Raw genomic sequence first — 23019 nt, forward strand, 5'->3', positions numbered from 1 at the left:
TCCAAGTCATAGGGGAAAATACAGCTTAATTTATGCGTCCTGTAAATCTAAGCATCATGATGACAATGTTCAATGACCTCTAGCTTCATTTATGTAATTGCGTGGCACACCTGGAAATTGTGCCATTAAACTTTTTAGCCTGACTTGGCAGAACGTCCTGTGTGGTTTCCTCCTGATCTGGTTTGTGTAAGACGCTCAGGTTGCAAATGTAAAACTGTGCAGGGTACAACTTATTTTAAGGAGATGTGAAATTTAAGTAAAAGTCTAATCCCACAGCACATTCCCCACCACTAGATAGCACAGCAACAGAAAGGCAAGGAAAATTCACAGTCAAGATAAACAAACCACCACAACAAATGTAACGTTTATAACTTTAATTTAATTTATACAGACAAAAATACTTTGTACTTTTTCAATGTTCCAAAAATACTTCATTACAGTCCATAAGCAAAACACGTGGTCACAACAAACTGTGCTTTATCAGTAGTAATTTCATGATCACGTTCCCAAAATCCCTATTAAATTGACAATTACAAATGAGACCTAAAAAAGTGTTGCCATTTTAAATCCTTTTTAGTGCAAAAATAAGGCGTTTTCCATGTACAGTCATTTACGATACAGCATTTTCAAGATATTTACCAATAATCCTGTCTTATTTTTCTAGTTTTGAATGTTTAAAAGCTGGAACACCCGTGATAATAGCACTTAGTCGATTTTCTGAATGTTTTACTTTGGTTAATATCATGGTATACTCTGATTTTTTAAAATAAATGAGTCTGAAGAGGCACTTTCTGTTGAGTCAATAAATTACATACAATACATTTTCCTAGGAAAACAATTTACAGGTAAAGTGGATAATTCCCTAATGTTTTGTAGAGAAAATCTTGGTTCTTAAATGCAAGGTAAAGTTGGTTTAGGACAAAAAACAAAACAAAACAAAAAAACTGTGAAAACATGTACAATCTGAAAAGTTTGGTCCATAAATTGCTTTACATTTTGTATCAACTCTGAAGTGTAGTTCCTGTAATCTACTTCAAACTGAAGTATACATATTAATATGCTATTTGAACACTGATGTTAGTTTGAGTGAGACTTTAAATGCTGGTAAAGTTCCATTAACACCAGAGTGCCAAAATCATCCATGGAGCTTGCACAAAATTAGGTGAAAAGACCCTAAATACCCTAGCAATACAAATGAAAAGGAAAAATAGTCATAAAATGACACAAAAAAATATCCTAGGAGACCAATAGGCAACAAAACCCATTCACAACATCTTCAAATCAGTCACTTCTGGTACAATTAAATAAATCGCTGTGCAGTAGATTTAAAGATTTGCTACTGCGGAGTCTAAAAATGATTCACTAAAAGGCATAGTGCATCAGTGTAAACAAAAACGCTGCTCCAACACAACACTATGTTCGTTGGATGGTTGAATTTGCTACAATGTGTTATTATTAACAGTTCTAATATGCACTTCAGACTTGTAATAGCACGCTGAACGTCTCTAGCAAGGAAACACGAGAATTGGCACTACAAATATATGCTCATTTTGGTTTGCAAAGGCACTTTATGGAGAATGGGTCCCATTTTTATGCCTGTTCTTAGTTCCTTTGTTTAATGCCAACCCGGAAAAGACATTCCTTTTGATAATTGCACTTACATTTAAGTTCACATGAGGTTTAAAGTCACTCGAATTTCCAGCGCTGGTGTTTGTCTCCGGGAGTGCAACTTGTCATCTGGATATCAGTACGGCCATCTTGTGTGCGGTAGGACGTGATACACATGTTTGAATGTGGATGATATATGCTGCCATCCTGAAAAGACACAATTGCCAGATAATGATCGTCTTAAGCATAGAAATGCCACAGGAGAGCACATCTGATATACAATAACATGCCAAACAAGCAAGGTTTTTTTTCTTATCTCCTTCTGTTTTCTGATGGCACTTCTGTGATAAACTGAGCTACAGGCGAACAGACTCACGTCTCTGAACTCCCACATGATGCTGGGGGGTGTGGGAGCACCGTCTTGTGGACAATGCTTCATCCCTATGTGTGTCATTCCATCCTGAACTTCAGCACACAGCTCAGTCACAGAGTTAAACCGAATCTCCTTATGAGATGTGTACTCGAAGTACTGAGAGAGATGGAAAGAGAAAAATGACATTTTGTTTGAAATACAGGTTGGTGACTTTAAGTTCATTTCCATTAATGAGTCCAAACAGCCAATTTCAATTTATTTTCATGATAAACATATAATGTTGTCATTGAATATTATCATTATTATTACATGGGTGGATTCAGATTTTTTCCCAGTCATCTCAATGACAAAAATTGTCCCAATTAACCTGAATTCACCATAAACAACACAAAACAAATGTATTTTATACAAAATACTATAGTTTTTGAGGAAAACATTCCAGGATTTTTCTCCATATAGTGGACTTCAACAGCTACAAATGGGGTTGAAGGTCCAAATTGCAGTTTCAATGCAGCTTCAAAGGGCTCTACATGATCCCAGACGAGGAATAAGGGTGACGAGGAATGAGCGGCGTATCGCAGAGCTAGTGCAAAATGTATATAATAAGTATATAATTTTTATTTTCTTTTAGTAAATGACCAATCGTTTTGCTAGATAAGACCCTTATTCCTCGTCTGGGATCATGTAGAGTCCTTTGAAGCTGCACTGAAACTGCAATTTGGACCTTCAACCTGTTGGTAGCTGTTGAAGTCCACTATATGGAGAAAAATCCTGGAATGTTTTCCTCAAAAACTATAATTTCTTTTCAACTGAAGAAAGAAAGACATAAACATCTTGGATGACATGGTGCCGAGTCAATTATCAGGAAATTTTAATTCTGAAGTGAACTAATCCTTTAAGCTCACTAAGCCAAGGTTTGATTAAAAAAAAAAAAAAACAGTTAAAAAAAAAGAAAAGTAATAGTTAAATATATTGCAATTTAAAATCATTACTAAAGTTTTTAGTGTCGCATCATCCTTGATATTACTGAAAATAAATGAAATAAGCCATTCATGCAAATGCATAAATCTTGAAACACAAAAGGCAGAAAAATATTAAGAAATAATTTTTGTTGCATTTGAAAATCACTAAAAACACGCCTATCCTAAAATATCCTGCAGCAAATGTCATTTAAGCAACAAATGCGGATGTTTGCACAGATATTGTTAACAATCAAAGTCATTAATAATTCAAATTAATTCAAAATAATTCATAAGCAAGCAATTTCTCAAGGCAGAGGATCAGAAGTAGATCCTTTGAGGGTAAAAAAAAAAATGATGGAAGTAACTAAAAGGTGTAGCTATTCAGTGAAATAATCCATCTCCAGTGTTTACCAGACGGACAGATGTGACCTCTGTGAAGAGAAGGTCTCTGTCTGGTTCAAACTTCAGTCACCATTAGTGTCATTAGCCACATGTATATTTCATACAGACATCTATCTTTGAGGAGAAGTGGCTAAGGTTTCCTTTTCAGTCCAGGCTGTGGAAACATTGATTTTCACTCACACATGGTGCTACTTCAGAGTCCTTTGATGAAGAGCGGTGACATAAGCCACCGGACACATTTGCAGGTTGCCCTTTCCATTAAATATACATCCCCAGCAACTCATTCATTTCTTCAACTGTGATACTAGATAAATAACAAACCTCAGAAGGGCAGCACATCTCAGGATGGATTATATTTCAGCACAAATAAAGCTAGCTTTGTTTCGCTGCAAACTGATGGATCTCCTGCATCTGCTGTCGTAGGTGTTATATAACTGGACATGAAATGCACCTCATGCTCATTTTTTAAGTTACTCGATAGCTCTGGCATTAATAGAAAGCCCCCTTTAATTCATTTCGAAGATGTCAGGCTGTGGTGTAAGACAGCAGCTTTCAAAGTGTGAGGTAAACTCCCTGCAGGAGACTATTCTCAAATCTCGTTCTCTTTCTCAAATTCAAATTCGCCATATTAACGATACATTTGAGAACTCTTTCTCCTCCACCATCTTCTGCTTATATGGCATTAAAGGGTAAGTTCATCTAAAAATTAAAATTCTGTCATTAATTGCTCACCCTCATGTCGTTCAAACCCGTAAGACAATCGCTCGGAACACAAATGAAGATCTTTTTAATGAAATCTGAGTTTTCTGTCCCTCCATTGACAGTCCACGCAACTTCCACTTCCAAGCCCCAGAAAGGTAGTAAAGACATCATTAAAGTAATCCATGTGATTTCAGTGGTTTAATCTCAGTTTTATGAAGTGACGCGAATGCTTTGTTTGCGGCAAAAAACATACTTTACCACTTCATTTACAAAATATTAATCTCCAACATGCGTTCACGAGAGCATCACGACACATGCCTGTTGCGTTGACGCGAGAGCAGACGTTGCTGTGGAAATTAATATTTTAGTGTAGGGACAGAAAGCTCTCATATTTCATCAAAAAGACCTTAATTTGTGTTCCTAAGATGAAGATAATAATTAAAGATAGAATTTACATTTTTGGGCTGAACTAAGGCTTTAAAGTAGTGATGCACCGAAAAGAAAATTCTAGGCCGAAACCAAAAATTCGGGTTGCACTTGGCCGAAAATACCAAGTGAAATATTTTTTTTTTTAATATAAATGTATTAATATTTGACTTTTTAATTAATTGGAACACTGAATTTTACCTTACAATTTTTGGAAACGAAATAAAGTTAATTAATCAAATTTATTTAATAATCAAAACTGAGTTTAATAAATTTAGATTGCACATAAGACAATTTTTAATAACTAAATTATGTTTCTATTTCAAATTGGTGGTGAAATATAAACATTTAAACATTGGCTGTAATAATTTCAAATAATGAATACATCACTTAACAGTAAAACAGTATAACTATTTTGTAAATATTATGCAAATATAATATGCAAAACAGTACTGTTCTTGATATTTTAAAAGCCAGTTTCTATAATTAAAATGTTATTAAAATGTTTTATTAATGTACCTTGCAAAACAATGTAGACCTAGTGACAAAAAAAAAAAAAATTATTATATTTCATGCTTTTATTATTATTATTTAACAAAATAACAAAAAAAGATTTTTTTATAGCTATTTTTTCCAATGAAATTTTTTTTTCATAGAAGTGTTTAACGTAACATCATTGCTAGTATTGGCAAAAAAAAAAAAAAAAAAAAAATATATATATATATATATATATATGGATGTTAGTTACCTGATTACCACCCTGACCATGGCAGCCGAACAAGGACAGGTGAGCTCCTGTTGGATTGTGGTCCGGGGCGTTGTAGTCCAGACATTCAGAGTGGATTCCGGCACTACGCACCTACACCAGAAACCAGGATAGAAGTAAAACCAGTGAAAAATAGAGAGAATGACATCAAAAAGGAACTTCATAGGGAATTAGACTAGATTAGATTAGTCACTTACCGCTCCATGCCATCCAGGCCTGTCCTCTGGCACATGCAGGCCGGGATAGATATTCTGCAGGTACCATTCAAAGCTCTTACACTGAAGCCGCTTTCTCAGTACAATCCTTTCAGATATATCCCCATAAGATTCCTACAAGAGACAATCAAAATCAGGCCTCGAGACAAAGCTGACAATTTACTGACTGGAATCTATGAAGGACCGCCTTAACCGCACCTTTTCAGCATTAAAGGGATAGTTCACACAAAAATCAAAAAAGTCATCTTTTACACACCGTCAAGTTGTTCCAAACCTGTATGAATTTCTGTCTTCTGCTGAACACAAAAGCAAACTGTTGATGGGCCCCATTCACTTCTATAGTATGGAAAAAATACTATGGAAGTGAATGGGGTGCATCAACTGTTACCATCGTTCTTCAAAATATATTCTTTTGTGTTCAGCAGAAGAAAGAAATTCATACAGGTTTGGAACAACTTGAGGGTGAGTAAATGACAGAATTTTCATTTTTAATTTCTATTTTATTTACTGATATTAATTGCATTTTTTATACCTTTACTCTAGTTGCAACTTAAAATATATCAATCAAGAATGCCAAGCAACTACTTCCTCTATGTCATCCTGTAATGTTGACACAAGAACTGCCACGACACACTTCCAACAAACCATAAGTCAAAGAAACCCAACCACGTAAACAAGATAATATTAATTTAGTTAACACCTCACACAGATATGGAAAGGGTGTGTTTGCAGTCAGACCTGATGGACAGGAACAGCAAAATGGCAGTTAAACAGAGGACAAATATTCTTACTCGTGGCATTTAGTGTCGTGGCTACAAGAGAATGATTTTTAATTTGATCACAGATCCACATCATTAATAATGTAATTTCTCTGCGAAGCAATTTGGAGTTACATGCCACATTCATGTCAGTCATGGTGATATAATATATGTTTGGCCTAGTTTTATTATCTTTGTCAGCTAATAAGCTTTTCAAAGACAGCCAAAGGAAAAACAAACACCGTAAGCCGATAGAACAAAAGCATTCAAGCAAAACCTAAGCATCATTTATCTCTTTCAGTTTTTCCCCTTCAGGAGTACATATGCGATTTTAAGCACACCACTTTTCTAGATAAATGCTGAAGGAGGTAAAAGAGAGAATAACACAATGACTTTACACCTCTGATTATGCTACAGCATAGGATGTTAAAGAGGTGCCGCCCACTGGCAGGTTGTGGTGGGTGGATGAAGGTGTACCTTGCGTGCCGGAGGGTTTCGGTTATAGAAGTGCTGTTTGTAAGAGTCCATCCAAACCTCCGCAGCACGGACAGTGTTCTGAAGGAAGTTGGATCGGGAGTATGGCGCTTTCTTGGGGAACACATGACCCACATGGGAGCATGGGTGAATTTCTAAAGACCCTCCACACTGCCACACCTGCAAGAAACAAAATACGTTTAAAATGAAGCACAAAAAAATTAAAATAAGTTATTTCAAATAGCTGATGAAACTGATGAATATTATTTATATAAATTTTATTAATAAAAAAAAAAAATGAATAAAAAAATTAAGTGAATAAAAAAATAAATAAAATAAAATGAATAAAAAATTTAAAGTATATATTGTGTAAAACTAGAATCACAACATTAATAAATATTAACAAAAATAAATGATTAAATATATAAAATAATTCATTTTTTAAATTAAATTATTAAATAAATAATTATTATTAATTGTAAATTATTGTTTTAAATATGGTTAGGGTGCTCAAACAGAGCAATGTTTATGCTTTTTAGGGAAAATCAACCTATGATTGACTTATTTATAGTTCTGCATTTTAAAATACGATACAATAAAGTATTTTAACATTGAAAAATGTCACACATTTTCATTTTTAAAATGAAACCTAATAACTTCAAAGCATTTATCTAGAGCATCCTTAATTTATTTATTGAGATTTGACTCATCTTGAATACTTTTTTTTTTTTTTTTTTGCATACAAATGACATTTTCAGTGAACAAAGTTAGATTATCTGATGTTAATGCAGTGTACTGCCTGTCAGAAATAAAACATGACATGACAACAGCGCTTTAGCTCCGTTGAGACACAGACAGAATTCCTATTTTAGGCATTTTCCAGCTTTATTTCCCACATGCTTTTGTATACCAATTCACAGCACATCAATTATACATGAACATCGTACAGCCCTAGAAGATACAGTGCTGTATTCTGTTTCCATATGCATAAAAGATTACTCCATGGTATACACCATCAATCTTCATTTCTAAGCATAGGCCGAAAAAAGAAATCTAATATGAGAGATGTGTCTAATTATAAATGCTCAGTCTGTCATGCCACCAAGAGCCCGTCGACACGCTCTGATGGGAATTACCAGTACAATAGGTAGCCTGAATACTGAATACAGAAGTCTTACCCGGAAAGAAAGTTCCAGATTCTCTCCTCCCCAGACCTCCATGCCCATGTCGTAAGTGCCCAGATACTCAAAGTAGGCCTTGCTGACAGCAAATAGGCCCCCTGCCATAGTGGGAGACCTGTGAAGCGAGAAGCAGCAGAGCATTGGCAATTCATCAAAGATATTCCCTAGCACCAATTTTCTAGCAGGTAAGTGCTTCTTAGTTTCTGTTGAGTGCCTCTGGGTCTGCCCTCAGCTGAGCCTGGAGAGAAATCTAGCACAGAACTGGACAGTATTCTAATGTACCCCTGGGTCTGAACATTAAATTCAGTCTATTCACTGCACTGCATCTGAATTTAATCAACACAATACACATTTCCTTGTGAACTTTCAGAAAGTTTTTACTGGAAGCCTGGATGTCTTACAGGGACAGTTAAATTAAAAAGTCTCATGTGATTGCAAACCGTTGTGACTTTCATTTAGAAATAGGAATGCACCAAAATTAAAAGGCTGACTATCCCTTTAAACATTTCTAATTAGTTTCTTAAACCGCCAAGAAAACCACACAGCAAAGCTGGATTTGGAAAAGTTGACTAGAAACCAACCTAATGGGGTCAATTCTGGATTTGCGTATCTTGCGATCGATTTCAGGCACGGCATGCCACTGGAACGTCAGCCTCCAGTCAAAGCCGCCCACCATCGGCTCATCTGTCTGCATGTAGAACTCAAATGAGTTCCAGTCAATGGTGTCAATCACCGGACATATGATGGTGGTCTCATTCTCACCAATTCTGAGGCATAAGATGATTTAAAAAAATTTGCATCTCACTGGTATTGACATACACTTCATACACTTTTTACTGTGGATTACTGGAGTGTTTCTATGCTACATTTGAATTTAATTTTAAGTCCCACCTCTCCAGCAGTGGCTCGATCCAGCCAGGCACACACTCACAGTGGCAGTCAAGGAAGGTGAGCACATGTCCTGTAGCGTAGGTGGCGCCAATGAGCCGTGCCCGTACCAGACCTTCTCTTTTTTTGGTGCGAATGAGACGAACACGCTCCAGGTTACTGACATACTGAGCCAGCTGTGACTTCAGATATCCTGTGATTCATGCAAAGGGAATTAGAATCTTTTTATCAGGATCCAACAGACAATGGCCAAATCACAGGAAACAACAGATTTTCTAGTAGACATATTTGGATCTAAGCTAATATTAAAACACATATGGAATGATAACTATGGCTACCTTACTATCCAGAACTTTGTAGAGGAAGCATGAAATATGCAATCATGGGCAAAAGTGTGAGAATATTTCAATGCAAATACTGACAAATGTTTAAGTTTGTAAGTCAAGTTGAAAATTCTTCATTTTTAAACATAATAAACATTACATAAAAGTAATATGAAACATAGTAAGTTTACACCAAGGATGATAAATATAATTATAACTAAAAAGTTTTATTAATCGTTCTAATTCTATGAAAATAGGGCAGTCCACACCATGACTATAATGATAACGATATTGTTATAATTATTTTCAGAAGGATTTTTTCCTGATGAACAATAAAAATACTGACAGCCAATCTGAATCCACCCGGCTTGAGCATTTAAAGTGATAGACAACATAACTGCACAGCGCACTTAGAATAAACAGAATGTTATTGTCTGTAGGTGTGGACCATAGACTGTAAAAAAAAGATGGATGACGCGACGCCGCTTCCTTCCATTGTATTGAACTGAAGCCAAAATGGGCCGATGAATGGGCGCTGACACGTTACGCAATACGTCAAAAAAAAAGTTTGGAGCCTGGGCATGCGCAGAAGGAATCGTCAGTGGAGCCCGGAGGCGGAGTCGCGGTATCAAACTTCCGCCCAGACGACTGCGTCATCATTCATGTATTTTAGATAGACTATAAAAATTATACACAATTTAAAATTCTACCTATAAAATAATAGGCTATTCTGTTCCTAGAGCAATAATATTTTTGAAACAGCAAATTCAGAAGATAAAATCAAAATAATATTCCACTAGAAACAACTCTAAATCGTCAGAAACGGTCCTGCCATTTTAAATCAAGTTCAACTATTGTTACATGAGATCGATTGCTGTAATTAGAGTAAGCTATCATTAGTGTCGTCTGGCTAATTATTATTTTATACCCATAAAAATAATAAGTAACTGCCAGATAACGATCATCTGCTTTTTCCCGACATGGTTAACATTAGGTGTGTTATCTTAACACACATTTATTAATTACATTTATTAATTAGCCTATAACGCCCACATTTAATTTTACAGAAAAAAAGTTCAGTGATCCGTCAGATCCTGTAACGTTAGGTCGGTTAGTACAGTTTACTGCTGAACAACTCATTTTGTTGGTGTTAAATAACAAAGAAATCGAAAATTAACAGTTAATTAATACATCTTCAATCTCCCCTCGAAGCTCCGACAGTGCTCAGACAAGCTGTCAATCAACTTCGAATCATGACGACACGCCCCGTTTTTATAGCATCAAATTGCTAGCTACTACCTTAAATGACCAAAACCATCTTTCAGAAAGTTTTATTTGAAGCAGAATTTACTTTTAAGTTTTCACTGAAGTCTCATTCGACTGCATTGAGAGGGCGGGGTTTATGACCTGTACTGCATCCAGTCACCAGGGGGTGATCAAAGAGCCCGCAGCTTCACTTTTCAGGACGTATGAGACACACCCGGTGTGGACGGTAAAATATTATTAAAATATTATTCAATAATTAATTATTGAAATAAACATCTAATACGGATCAATAAACTAACAAAAAGAGCAATAGTAATATTATATAAAATTGACATTTGAAACACAATCGGAGATATAATAATACATATCCTGACGCATCCTGGCTTTATAATGGCAGTGAATGGGAAAAACGAGTATGAAGCTAAAGAAAGTGCATGCATCCATCATAAACATTCTCCACACGGCTCCAGAGGGTTAATAAAGGCCTTCTAAAGCGAAGCGATGCAATTGTGTAATAAAAATATCCATATTTAACAAGTTATAAAGTAAAATATCTATCTTCCGCCAGCCCAGCTCTCATATTTGTCTCATCAGTTGCAATTTCTTCCTAAGTTGACTACAGAAGGCACTCTGGCAGAAGCTTGATATTTTGCTTGGATATTTTTCTTACAAAAACACATCACTTCACTTCAGAAGGCCTTATATTAACCCCGCAGAGCCGTATGGGTGCACTTTCTTGAGCTTCAAACTTGTTGGTCCTTGTTCACTGCCATTATAAAGCTTGTATGCCTCAGGATATTTTTGAACATAATTCAGATTGTGTTCATCAGAAAGAAGAAAGTCATATACACCTAGGATGGCTTGAGGGTGAGAAATCTTGGGGTAATTTTCATTTTAAAGTGAACTAATTCTTTAATTAATCAAAAGCAGTGTAGCACCTAATAGGTTCAAAATTTTTCCAACATTCCAACATATTCTTTGCATATTAATTCAGTAGCCATTCACTGCAGACTACACGAGATCCAGGGGGCGGAGATGGGTAGGTTAAGGGATATGTAAAGTGGAAGGAGTTGGATCTAGATCCAGGGGGTGGGGATGGGTAAGTTTAGATCCAGGGGGCGGAGACGGGTAGGTTTAGGGATATGTAAAATGGGGGGAGTTGGATCTAGATCCAGGGGGTGGGGATGGATAGGTTTAGATCCAGGGGGCAGAGACGGGTAGGTTTAGGGATATGTAAAGTGGGGGGAGTTGGATCTAGATCCAGGGGGTGGGGATGGGTAAGTTTAGATCCAGGGGGCGGAGACGGGTAGGTTTAGGGATATGTAAAATGGGGGGAGTTGGATCTAGATCCAGGGGGTGGGGATGGTTAGGTTTAGATCCAGGGGGCAGAGACGGGTAGGTTTAGGGATATGTAAAGTGGGGGGAGTTGGATCTAGATCCAGGGGGTGGGGATGGGTAAGTTTAGATCCAGGGGGCGGAGACGGGTAGGTTTAGGGATATGTAAAGTGGGGGGAGTTGGATCTAGATCCAGGGGGCAGAGAAGGGTAGGTTTAGGGATATGTAAAGTGGAAGGAGTTGGATCTAGATCCAGGGGGTGGGGATGGGTAGGTTTAGATCCAGGGGGCGGAGACGGGTAGGTTTAGGGATATGTAAAGTGGGGGGATTTGGATCTAGATCCAGGGGGTGGAGACGGGTAGGTTTAGGGATATGTAAAGTGGGGGGAGTTGGATCTAGATCCAGGGGGTGGGGATGGGTAGGTTTAGATCCAGGGGGCGGAGACGGGTAGGTTTAGGGATATGTAAAGTGGAAGGAGTAGGATCTAGATCCAGGGGGTGGGGATGGGTAGGTTTAGGGATATGTAAAGTGGGGGGAGTTGGATCTAGATCCAGGGGGTGGGGATGGGTAGGTTTAGATCCAGGGGGCGGAGACGGGTAGGTTTAGGGATATGTAAAGTGGGGGCAGTTGGATCTAGATCCAGGGGATGGGTAGGTTTAGATCCAGGGGGCGGAGACAGGTAGGTTTAGGGATATGTAAAGTGGGAGGAGTTGTAACTAGATCCAGGGGGTGGGGATGGGTAGGTTTAGATCCAGGGGGCAGAGACAGGTAGGTTTAAGGATATGTAACGTGGGGGGAGTTGGATCTAGATAGGATCTGAAGTCTGTCTAGAAAGTGTCCCTTTACCTCTGTCGCTGAAGTCATCCACGAGTATGATCTCCTTCAGTAGGATGGCTGGCGTGGTCTCCAGCACACTATGGATGGTTCTGAGTAAAGTGGACCAGGCCTCATTGTAAAATGCTATGACCACTGATGTTGTAGGCAGATGGCGGATGTTGTACTTCTTTGCTTTGCATCTGGCATTGCAAAAAAAGAGAAGAGGGTTAAGACGGTTAAGCAAACTGGCATTTATTCAAATCATGTGGTTTAGGCAAACTGTTTCCCCTGTGAGTTACACACTAAAGTGACATGTAAAGGTCAAGTATGGTAACCCATACTCGGACTTTGCCTTCTGCATTTAACCCATCCAATTAGTGCATACACAATAGGAGTAGTGAGTAGTGAACACACACTTATCACACACACCCGGAGCAGTGGGCAGCCATTCCGGGTTACGAGTCTGACTCTCCAACCATTAGGCCACGACTGCCCCACTACATATTACAATGTGCAAATGTGAACATCTAAAACATGAACCTGACAACTCCATATGCTCATCCTTAAAGGGGTGGTTGATTATGATTTCACTTTTTTAACTTTAGTTAGTGTGTGATTTTGCTGTTAGAGCATACACACCATCTGCAAAGTTACAATACTCAAAGTTCAAAGCAAAGAGATATTTTCTTTTAAAGAATTCTCTGTTTAAGGACTACAACAAACAGCTGGTAGATACTACGACAAGCTTCTTCCCGGGTTGGTGACATCTCTAGCTCTAAAATTTACATAAACCCTGCCCCCCAGAACATGCAACAGGGGTGAGGCCATGTTATTGCGATACAGTATGTAACACAAATGCAATAGCATGTCATAAAAACAAGATGCCAACATAAGTTATAACTGTAATTAAACTAAACTGTACCTGTTCTATCATCATGCAGCATATTCTTTGGCTCTGTAGGCATCTTCCAACAGTTCCCACATGAGCGAATTATAGATTATCATGACAGAATATGCTAATCAATGACTAAGATATTCCACATCAGCTTCATAAATTCATCAACTAACCATTCAGAAACGTCCTGTTGCATTCTACATGTTGTCACTTATTCTTGAGTCTCTCCATCATTGTCCGACTCTGGTTTGAACATAAAAGGCTGAACAGTTTCTGACATTTTCAGTGAGTCTTCGTGAGGTAATTGGCACTGCTAACTATGTGCTAACACGAGCTCTTGAAACCCCGCCCTCTTCGTAGGAGCAGCAGCTCATTTGCATTTAAAGGGACACACACACAGAGCGTTTTTGCTCACTCTCAAAAAGTGTGAAATTTAAAATGCTATAAAAAATGATGTGTGGGGTATTTTGAGCTAAAACTTTACATACACACACAGAGTGGACATCAGAGACTTATTTTACATTTTTGTAAAAATGGCATTATATCACCCCTTTAAGTATGAATGCCGACTTATAATGTTGCACATGACAATTATGGTATGAAGAAGGACTCTCACTCAGAGGTGCATATGGAGTCAATAAATGTCACTTTCAATTCATTAAACAATCATTTTTCTTAGTGTTTGACTTCATTCCTCAAATTCAAAATCTGTAAGCAGCCATTTCTGGTTCAGAGACAGAGTTGAAGGAGAGGTGAGAGACAAACAGACATGCCAGAGAAATTTTCACAGCATTCTGAGAAACAAGAAAAAGAGATGGAGGGACAGTGAAACTCTATTTCAAAAATGCAGGTTCCAAAGCTACAAGACACTCATCATTTAAAGGTGCCCTAGAATTAAATATTGAATTTACCTTGGCATAGCTGAATAACAAGAGTTCAGTACATGGAAAAGACATAAAATGAGTTTCAAACTCCATTGTTTCCTCCTTCTTATATAAATCTCATTTGTTTAAAAGACCTCCGAAGAACAGGCGAATCTCAACATGACACCGACTGTTATGTATTTGCATATGCCAGCTCATGTTCATGCCATTAGACAAGGGCAGAACGTCTGGATGTGCACAGCAGAATCATCAGACTAGGTAAGCAAGCAAGGACAATAACGAAAAATGGCAGATGGAGAAATAATAACTGACATGATCCATGATATTTTTAGTGATATTTGTAAATTGTCGTTTCGTTAGCATGTTGCTAATCTACTGTTAAATGTGGTTAAAGTTACCATCGTTTCTTACTGTATTCACGGAGACAAGAGCCGTCACTATTTTCATTATTAAACACTTGCAGTCTTTATAATTCATAAACACAACGTCTAAATCTCTCCAACAGTGTGTAATGTTAGCTTTAGCCATGAAGCAACATCAAACTCATTCAGAATCAAATGTAAACATCCAAATAAATACAATACTTAAGCGATTAGACATGTTGCATGACGAACACTTTGTAAAGATCCAATTGAAGGTTATATTAGCTGTGTAAACTGTGTTTATGCTGTTCAAGGCAAGCGTGAGCTCCAGGGGCGGGGGAGCACAAGAATTAAAGGGGCGGCAACCTATATATCAGTGCATAGTTAATGATGCCCCAAAATAGGCAGTTAAAAAAAAATATATATATATATGGGGTATTTTGAGCTGAAACTTCACAGAAACATTCAGGGGACACCTTAGACTTATATTACATCTTTTAAAAAGACTTTCTAGGGCACCTTTAATGTTACATTTATAATAATGAATAAATGCTGTTCTTTTGAACTTTCTATTCATCAAAGAATCTTGAAAAAATGTATCAGGTTCCACATAAATATTAAGCAGCACAACTGTTTTTAAAATTGATAATGATTTCTGAAGGATCATGTGACACTAAAGACCAAAGTAATGATGCTGAAAATTAAAAAACAAAATTAAAAACAGTCATTTTAATTTGTAATAATATTTCAAAATATTACTTTTTTTAACTGTATTTTTAATCAAATAAATGCAGACTTCATTAGGACTTTTTGTTCTTAAAGACTAGAGACATTCACTGACGGCAACTACATTTGTGCAGATTTTACCATAATTTTCCCTACAAAGAGAAATGCACAACATTTCTGTCAGTAATGCTTAAGTCTTTGACAAGAACTAACTTGCCTAAAAGTTATTTCAGAAAGCAAGCAAAAGAACTTTACACTAACAGATAAAAATCCCTGCTGATGCCAAGAAATGTGCTCCTGCTGTGTGTGATCTCCAGGAGAGCCTGTGATGTGGCACCCGGAGAGCAGTTAAAAGACTGCAGGGGAAAAAAACGTATCCAATTTGTCTCACTTCTCGTCTTCCATGGGGACACTTTCTCTTTTCAGAGCAGCAGCTTGAACCCTACTCATGATTGTGTGACAAGAGCCATGAAACAATTATTCTCACAAAAGCATTGCTGTTCTGAGAAAACATCCCAGCCCTTTTTTCTATTGTTGTTCATTTTTAATCATGTTGTCTGGCTGCAAGCGATGGATTCATTTCAGACAACAGACAACATCTGTAAACCGGTGAAGTGGACTGAAGTGTATAAATCACAATTCAGGACATGATTTCAATTCCTCTGGATGTGAAAACAAGCACATTTCCTATTTATTTTTCATGCTTATATGTAATGCAATATAATAGCATTATTTGACACAGGCCTCTATGAACATAATTGCAATGGCATGTACAGAGGATTTTGATGGTGTTTGTTTTTGATTTCAGATGGTGTTTGCCTGAGCAAAAGTCACCAACATGATCCTAGATCCTTGGTGGTTTTTCTTGGTGGTTACCAGGGCTTTGCTATACAGTTACCAAAGTGCATGTTGCTATGCAGTTGCTTGGTGTTCTGGGTGGTTAACATGGTGTTGCTAGGAAGTTACTAGGGCTTTGCTATACAGTTACCAAGGTGTTCTGAGTGTTTTTAGCATGTTACTGTGCAGTTGTTAGGGTGTTCTGGATGGTTGCTACGGGGTTTTTAGGTGGTTCAGGGCTTTGCTATACAGTTACTAAGGTGTTCTGGGTGTTTTTGGCATGTCGCTATAAAGTTGTTAGGATGTACTGGATGGTCGCTAAGGAGTTGCTAGGTGGTTGCCAGGGTTTTGCTATACATTTACTCTGGTGCATGTCGCTGTGCAGTTGCTAGGATGTTCTGGATGTTTGCCAAGGTGTTTTTAGGTGGTTCAGGGCTTTGCTATACAGTTACTAAGGTGTTCTAAGTGTTTTTAGCACGTTGCTATGAAGTTAGGATGTACTGGATGGTCACTAAAGTGTTGCTAGGTGGTTTCCATGATTATTAATATATAGTTACTATATTGTTTATAACATTTTGCTATGCAGTTTTTAGGATGTTCTGGATGGTTGCTAAGGTGTTGCTAGGTGGTTTCCAGGACTTTTCCTTACAGTTATTAAGGTGCATTTTGTTGTGTGGTTGTTTGGGTGTTCTGGATGGTTGCTACCGTGTTGCTAGGTGGTCGGCAGGGCTTTGCTATACAGTTAATAAGGTGTTTAGAGGGTTTTTAGCACATTGCTTTGTGGCTGCTAAGGCATTCTCTGTGGTTGCTAAACCATAGTTACTATAGTCTTTTCAGCATGTTGCTATTTAGATTCTAAAGGCACCCACACACTACAAGATAATCTGCCCAATTCTGGGCCCAATTCTAACCATCTGATAATAACAGGTAAACTCCTGATTATCTTGATGGCTCTACAGATTATCTTATCAGATTTTCCTGTGGTGTGATGTGTGTTAAGAGTGATTAAATCTGCAGTTAGGGTTAGATTTCTGAGATTTCCCATGTTCACAGTCGGGTTGTTTGTGAATGTGGTGTGTTGTCTCGGTTACATCACGGCACTCCACACACTATAGGAACAAAACTGTTAAATCTATGATTTAAGGGCCAACCTTTAGGCATTGCTAGGTGGTAGGAGAGTGTGTAACGAGCCCATTGCTGTGAGGTAAGGTGTGGCAGACATACTCGTGCATCCTGTTGTCTTGAATATGGCGATGGAGGGATATCTTGTCGCTGATGAAGATGTTGATGGCATAGCGCTCAATGCTGGCCTCCTCCTCTTTCTTCTCCTCAGTGCTGAGGGTCAATCGAGTGGCTCGGCCATATTCTCCAGGAGCGTTGGAGTCTGGTGCTAGCTTCTCATAAACGGGCCGCTGGAGGCTGTCGGAGTCCTCCTCCTCCTCAGTGGATGGAAGGTCACGGACCAGGATGTCGCGTTGACCATCATTATCACCCAGAGATGGAGGGGAAGAGCGGACTACAAGGAGATAGAAGAGCCACAGCAGAGAAAAGAGGAAGCCGACCTTGGCCAGGAGAGCCACCTTCCTTGACCAGCGGATCTTCATGACCTGGCAGCCAGCACCACTAACAGCACCAGTCAAAGAGCCCCAGACTCCCAACTTTCTGAAGGGTGACAGAGAAAAGAGAAGGTGCAGATTAGTGATAGACTGATACATTGGCCAGACTGATCTACTGAAAGCCTTGTCAATAAACAATGTACTGTTTACGAACAACAAATAAGTAAAATAGAGTAAATTTAACTTTGCAATTGAAAAATATACATTTACAATGATTTCAGGACAAGATAGCAGATACATTATCAAGAAAAGCAACAACAACAAAGTGTCAGAACATATATTATTCAGTCACATCGTTTCTACTTTTTAATCCCAGGCTCTTTGACTAAAGTCTCATGCTAAACGCCAACTCCAATCACTGAAGCTGAATTTGAGGGTTGAATACAGACAATCCATCATCAACTGAGGGTAACGGAGTAATCACATAATTGAGCTGCATTAATATTTCAGCAGGCAGGGATTTAGCTGAACAGTGGTCGTGACAGACAGACAGTCTGAAACAGTAATCCCATTCCTCAATCACAACACTTCAACCTTTTAACCTCATTTAATGATGAATGTTGCTGCCGTACACACACATTTATATGCAACAAAACTGTACACTACATAATGTAAATGGACCATCAATGCACTTCAAATATTTGGGAGTCTGTGGTTAAAATATTTAGCAGTTTAACAGTTGATGGCAGATACAGGCTTAACTCCTGTATGAATGTGTGCAAGAGCGAGCGAAAAGAGGGGAAGGTATTCATGAAAACAAACTCAGAACATTCTCAGAAGATCCAACTAGATGCTATAAATACCTATTTGCTTATTGGCTTGTTTTAAATTGCTTCCACTTCTGAGTGCTCTTTAAAAATAGTAACACACGTATAGGTTTAACTGTACATCTTGTGTTGAAACCATATGCCTGTTATGAAACATTTGCTCATAGTAACGTTCCAAAACTTTGTCATAAATATAACCATTAAAGGTGCCCTAGATTCAAAAATTGAATTTACCTCGGCATAGTTAAATAACAAGAGTTCAGTACATGGAAATGACATACAGTGAGTCTCAAACTCCTTTGTTTCCTCCTTCTTATATAAATCTCATTTGTTTAAAAGACCTCCGAAGAACAGGCGAATCTCAACATAACACCGACTGTTACGCAACAGTCAGGGTGTACGCCCCCAATATTTGCATATGCCAGCTCATGTTCCTAACATTATGAAAGGAATTAGACAAGGGCAGAACGTCTGGATCTGTGCATAGCTGAATCATCAGACTAGGTAAACAAGCAAGGACAATAGCAAAAAATGGCAAATGGAGCAATAACAACTGACATGATTCATGATAACATGATATTTTAGTGATATTTGTAAATTGTCTTTCTAAATGTTTCGTTAGCATGTTGCTAATGTACTGTTAAATGTGGTTAAAGTTACCATCGTTTCTTACTGTATTCACGGAGACAAGAGCCGTTGTTATTTTCATTTTTAAACACTTGCAGTCTGTATAATTCATAAACACAACTTCATTCTTTATAAATCTCTCCAACAGTGTAGTATTAGCCGTTAGCCACGGAGCACCATCAAACTCATTCAGAATCAAATGTAAACATCAAAATAAACACTGTACTTACGCGATTAGACATGCTGCATGACGAACACTTTGTAAAGATCCATTTTGAGGGTTATATTAGCTGTTTGAACTTTTTTTATGTTGTTTAAGGCAAGCGCGAGCTCTTGGGGCGTGGAGCACCAGATTTAAAGGGGCCACACACCCTGAATCGGCTCATTTCTAATTATGCCCCAAAATAGGCAGTTATAAAAATTAATTAAAAAAAAATCTATGGGGTATTTTGAGCTGAAACTTCAAGGACACATTCAGGGGACACCTTAGAATTATATTACATCTTTTAAAAAAAAGTTTTAGGGCACCTTTAAATTACAAATGATATATAATTTTTTCACCCCCAGACCTGTTGCGATCTACGTTTCCATCACGGTCTTAAGTACTGTGAAGATTAGGCAAATTGGTACGATGATGTAGGACTGTGCGTGACTTTGCAGTTCCCGCTGGATTTGGTCCTCTGCATATAAGCTTAATAAAGCCTGGACCTCATCATCGGTCTATCGGTTGTATTTTTTCAACTCCATTGTTGATTTGAATAGAAAGCAACTCTTGCTGCACTCACCACAACAGACTTTTAAAAATGGTGGTTGAAATAAAATGCTGTGTGGAGTCAACCAATCAAAATGCTGAGTGAACTTAACCAATCAGCATGATCAATGCCCAAGTCCCACCCCTGAAAGTTCCAGAAAAAGTACTACCTCGAGAGCAGGAACTTTCTGAGGGGGAAACAGAGTACCACCCCAAAGTCCCTAGTTCCTGAGGAAAGCTCCTGAGGTGGAGACGCAGCTTTATACACATTTTTGGTCCTCAAAAAAAAAAGTGGGCCCAAAAAGCGTTTCAACACTTTCAAAATTAAAAATTCCGTCAAAATCATTTGGGTTTTGAGTTTATTTCTTCTGCTGAACACAAAAGAAGATATTCTGAAGATTGTTTGTGAGCAAACCTTCTGATCCCCATTGACTTCCATAGTATTTTTTTTTTTTTTAATACTATGGAAGTCAATGGGGAACAGCATCCGTTTGGTTACCAACATTCTTCAAAATATCTTCTTTGGTGTTCAATAGAACAAAGAAACTCATACAGGTTTAGAAAAGCTTGAGGGTGAATAAATGATGACAATGATTTTTTTTATTTTTGGGTGAACTATCCCTTTAAGTCACTTATACATATCTATTTATTTTTTACAAAATGTATTAAAAAATTATAAAAAGAGCTTTATTACAGAGTATGTTTTCTTCTGCTGCCCAGATCTATTGAAGATGTAGCTGCCACTTTCCAAAAGACTGGTCACCAGCCAAGGGACAAAAGCTTTCTGGGATTACAAAATGGAGAGCTCTCTGAAAGCAACCCTTGACTGGGCACCCATAAAAACTTCCGTACTAAACCTGATAGGTTGGATGGATGTGGGAAAGCTGGGGAACTGCAGCTCTTTAGGGTTGAGAAGCTTAAGTATCACCTTTGTGGCATTATTACCTTTAAACGATAAGGTTCAAAAACTGGTTTTGTGACCCGTTTTACTTTCTTTCATGATACACTAAAGGAAACATTCACGGCAGAATGTCCAACCTGTTGTTTTCCTTATAATGAAAGTGAATGGTGGCCACAGCTGTCGAAGCTAAACTATCATATGACTTCAGAAGACTTTGTTTATAATGTCTGGGAAATACAGGCAACCTTAAAGCTTTTTGTTGTCCATTTTGAAGCTGGTCACCATCCACTTTCATTGTGTGGAAGAGAGAAGCTCAGACATTCTGCTAAACTTCTCCTTTTGTGTTCCACCAAAAAAAAAAAGTTATACAAGTTTTGAACAACATGAGGTTGAGTGAATTATGATAGTAATTTCTGACCATCTGTGTTGTATTAATAAGCAGGGGAAAATGAGACAACCAGGACTGTTAGTACAGCCAACTAAGGAGGGTTTAGTCAGAACATTGTCATTATAGTGTTTACAGTAATATGGATGTTGTTGCTACTACTTGTGGATCAGGAGCCAGAACATCTGTGTTATAGACTACAGCTGTGTTACGGTTCCTGCTGAAAGCAATATGATTATATACTGTACATAATAGGCCTTCGATGACTCTCTATTTAAATTTATGTCAGTTAGTACCCGCCCAAATTGATTGACATATCCAGATTTACTTGTCAGACAAGAGCTCTCCGTTTGCAGCTTGTTCCTGTTCATTTGTCAGATTTTTTTCAAAACACGTCCCACAACTTTAACTACCATTAATTTTTAAAATACAGATGATCACTTAGTTGTTCTGTAAATAAATTATTTGGACATTTTTAAATGATATTTTAAAATTTACAATATACATTCTTTAGGATTTTAGACAACCCTGATGAAAAATAATTGTTTCCTGGTTTTAGCTGGTCACTCAGCCTGGTCGAACTGCTACTAGACTGGTTTAGGCAAGGAAACACACATTTTGTAAGAAAATGGAAGAAGATTAATAGTGGAAAATTCCAAAATAATAAGTAGCAGTGATGGATAAAGACTGAAAGAACTTTCATTCACATAATCAGACCAGACACTAACAAAAACATAAACAAAGAAGGACATGGTAGAATTGAAAACATGGTGGTACTATGATGCATGTACCATGGTAGTAATACAATTCTTTAGGAGCTTGAATTACTATGCATTCACCATTTTAAATAAATATGGTCATCATTCAAAATCATGGTATACATCAAAGCGTTATGGTATTATTATCAATGCACCGTGGTATTCTTTTAAGGAGACACACATACACACAAAGTAATCTGAGATCACTTCGTAAAGATGAAGCAGAAGCACATGACATCATCAAACTATTAATATAAGTAGGAGGTTAACATATGAACGGTATATAAAATGAGGTCAATTTCCATCCAAAATACAACGATAAAACCGTGACCTTCTGTGTAAAAACATGAATGTGAATGGAACACTAACCATCCAAACAATCATCATCATCGAATGTATCGGTGTTCTGACTGAAGGCTCGTTAACATGCAAAACATATTCTTATTGCGCGCACACACACACACACACACATACATACATACACGAGACTCATGTAACTTAATAGCTGATGATTTTACCTGATCTCTTCATGCCGTGCTCTTAGACAGATATAAGGAGCTGCTCGTTTGCCGCTCGTGTCACTGTCAGCACACACACATCCTCCTCAAACAACAAACCCGCTCTACTCCGCACAACTGCGCTAATCGCTTTAAGTAGCTGGACTCTTTACAAACGCGCGATCTCTTGACGAGTTACATTGCTGAAGTAAATGTCATAGTCTTGCATGTACCGCATCGCACCCCAGGAAGTTTCAGATTTGACAGTCTGGCTTCATAAAGTGAGCCACGTGACCGGAGCATTATGGGAAGTCTAGAGTTCACTGTGCGTGCATTAGCTGCACACTCAAGAGCCCCTGTGCGTCATTTAATATTCACACTGACGAATGTTTTTAAAAGATTTTCCTAGTATAATCTATCTATCTATCTATCTATCTATCTATCTATCTATCTATCTATCTATCTATCTATCTATCTATCTATCTATCTATCTATCTATCTATCTATCTATCTATCTA

At 37.8% G+C, this 23019-nt stretch overlaps 1 protein-coding gene across 1 annotated transcript; it reads right to left on the reverse strand.

Moving 5' to 3' along the window:
- Positions 1–369: 369 nt before the first annotated feature.
- Positions 370–22772, reverse strand: poc1bl (POC1 centriolar protein homolog B (Chlamydomonas), like). Its single transcript, XM_067412254.1, has 11 exons — positions 22523–22772; positions 17424–17861; positions 12526–12695; positions 8759–8948; positions 8449–8634; positions 7865–7982; positions 6690–6866; positions 5437–5568; positions 5222–5332; positions 1985–2137; positions 370–1815 (listed from the first exon to the last, which is right to left on the reverse strand). The coding sequence occupies exons 2-11, from the start codon at positions 17801–17803 to the stop codon at positions 1687–1689; spliced, it is 1746 nt and encodes a 581-aa protein (XP_067268355.1). The 5' UTR covers positions 17804–17861; positions 22523–22772; the 3' UTR covers positions 370–1686.
- Positions 22773–23019: the final 247 nt, after the last annotated feature.

This window comes from Chanodichthys erythropterus, chromosome 15 (assembly GCF_024489055.1).
Source record: "Chanodichthys erythropterus isolate Z2021 chromosome 15, ASM2448905v1, whole genome shotgun sequence".
Classification (NCBI taxonomy): Eukaryota; Metazoa; Chordata; class Actinopteri; order Cypriniformes; family Xenocyprididae; genus Chanodichthys; species Chanodichthys erythropterus.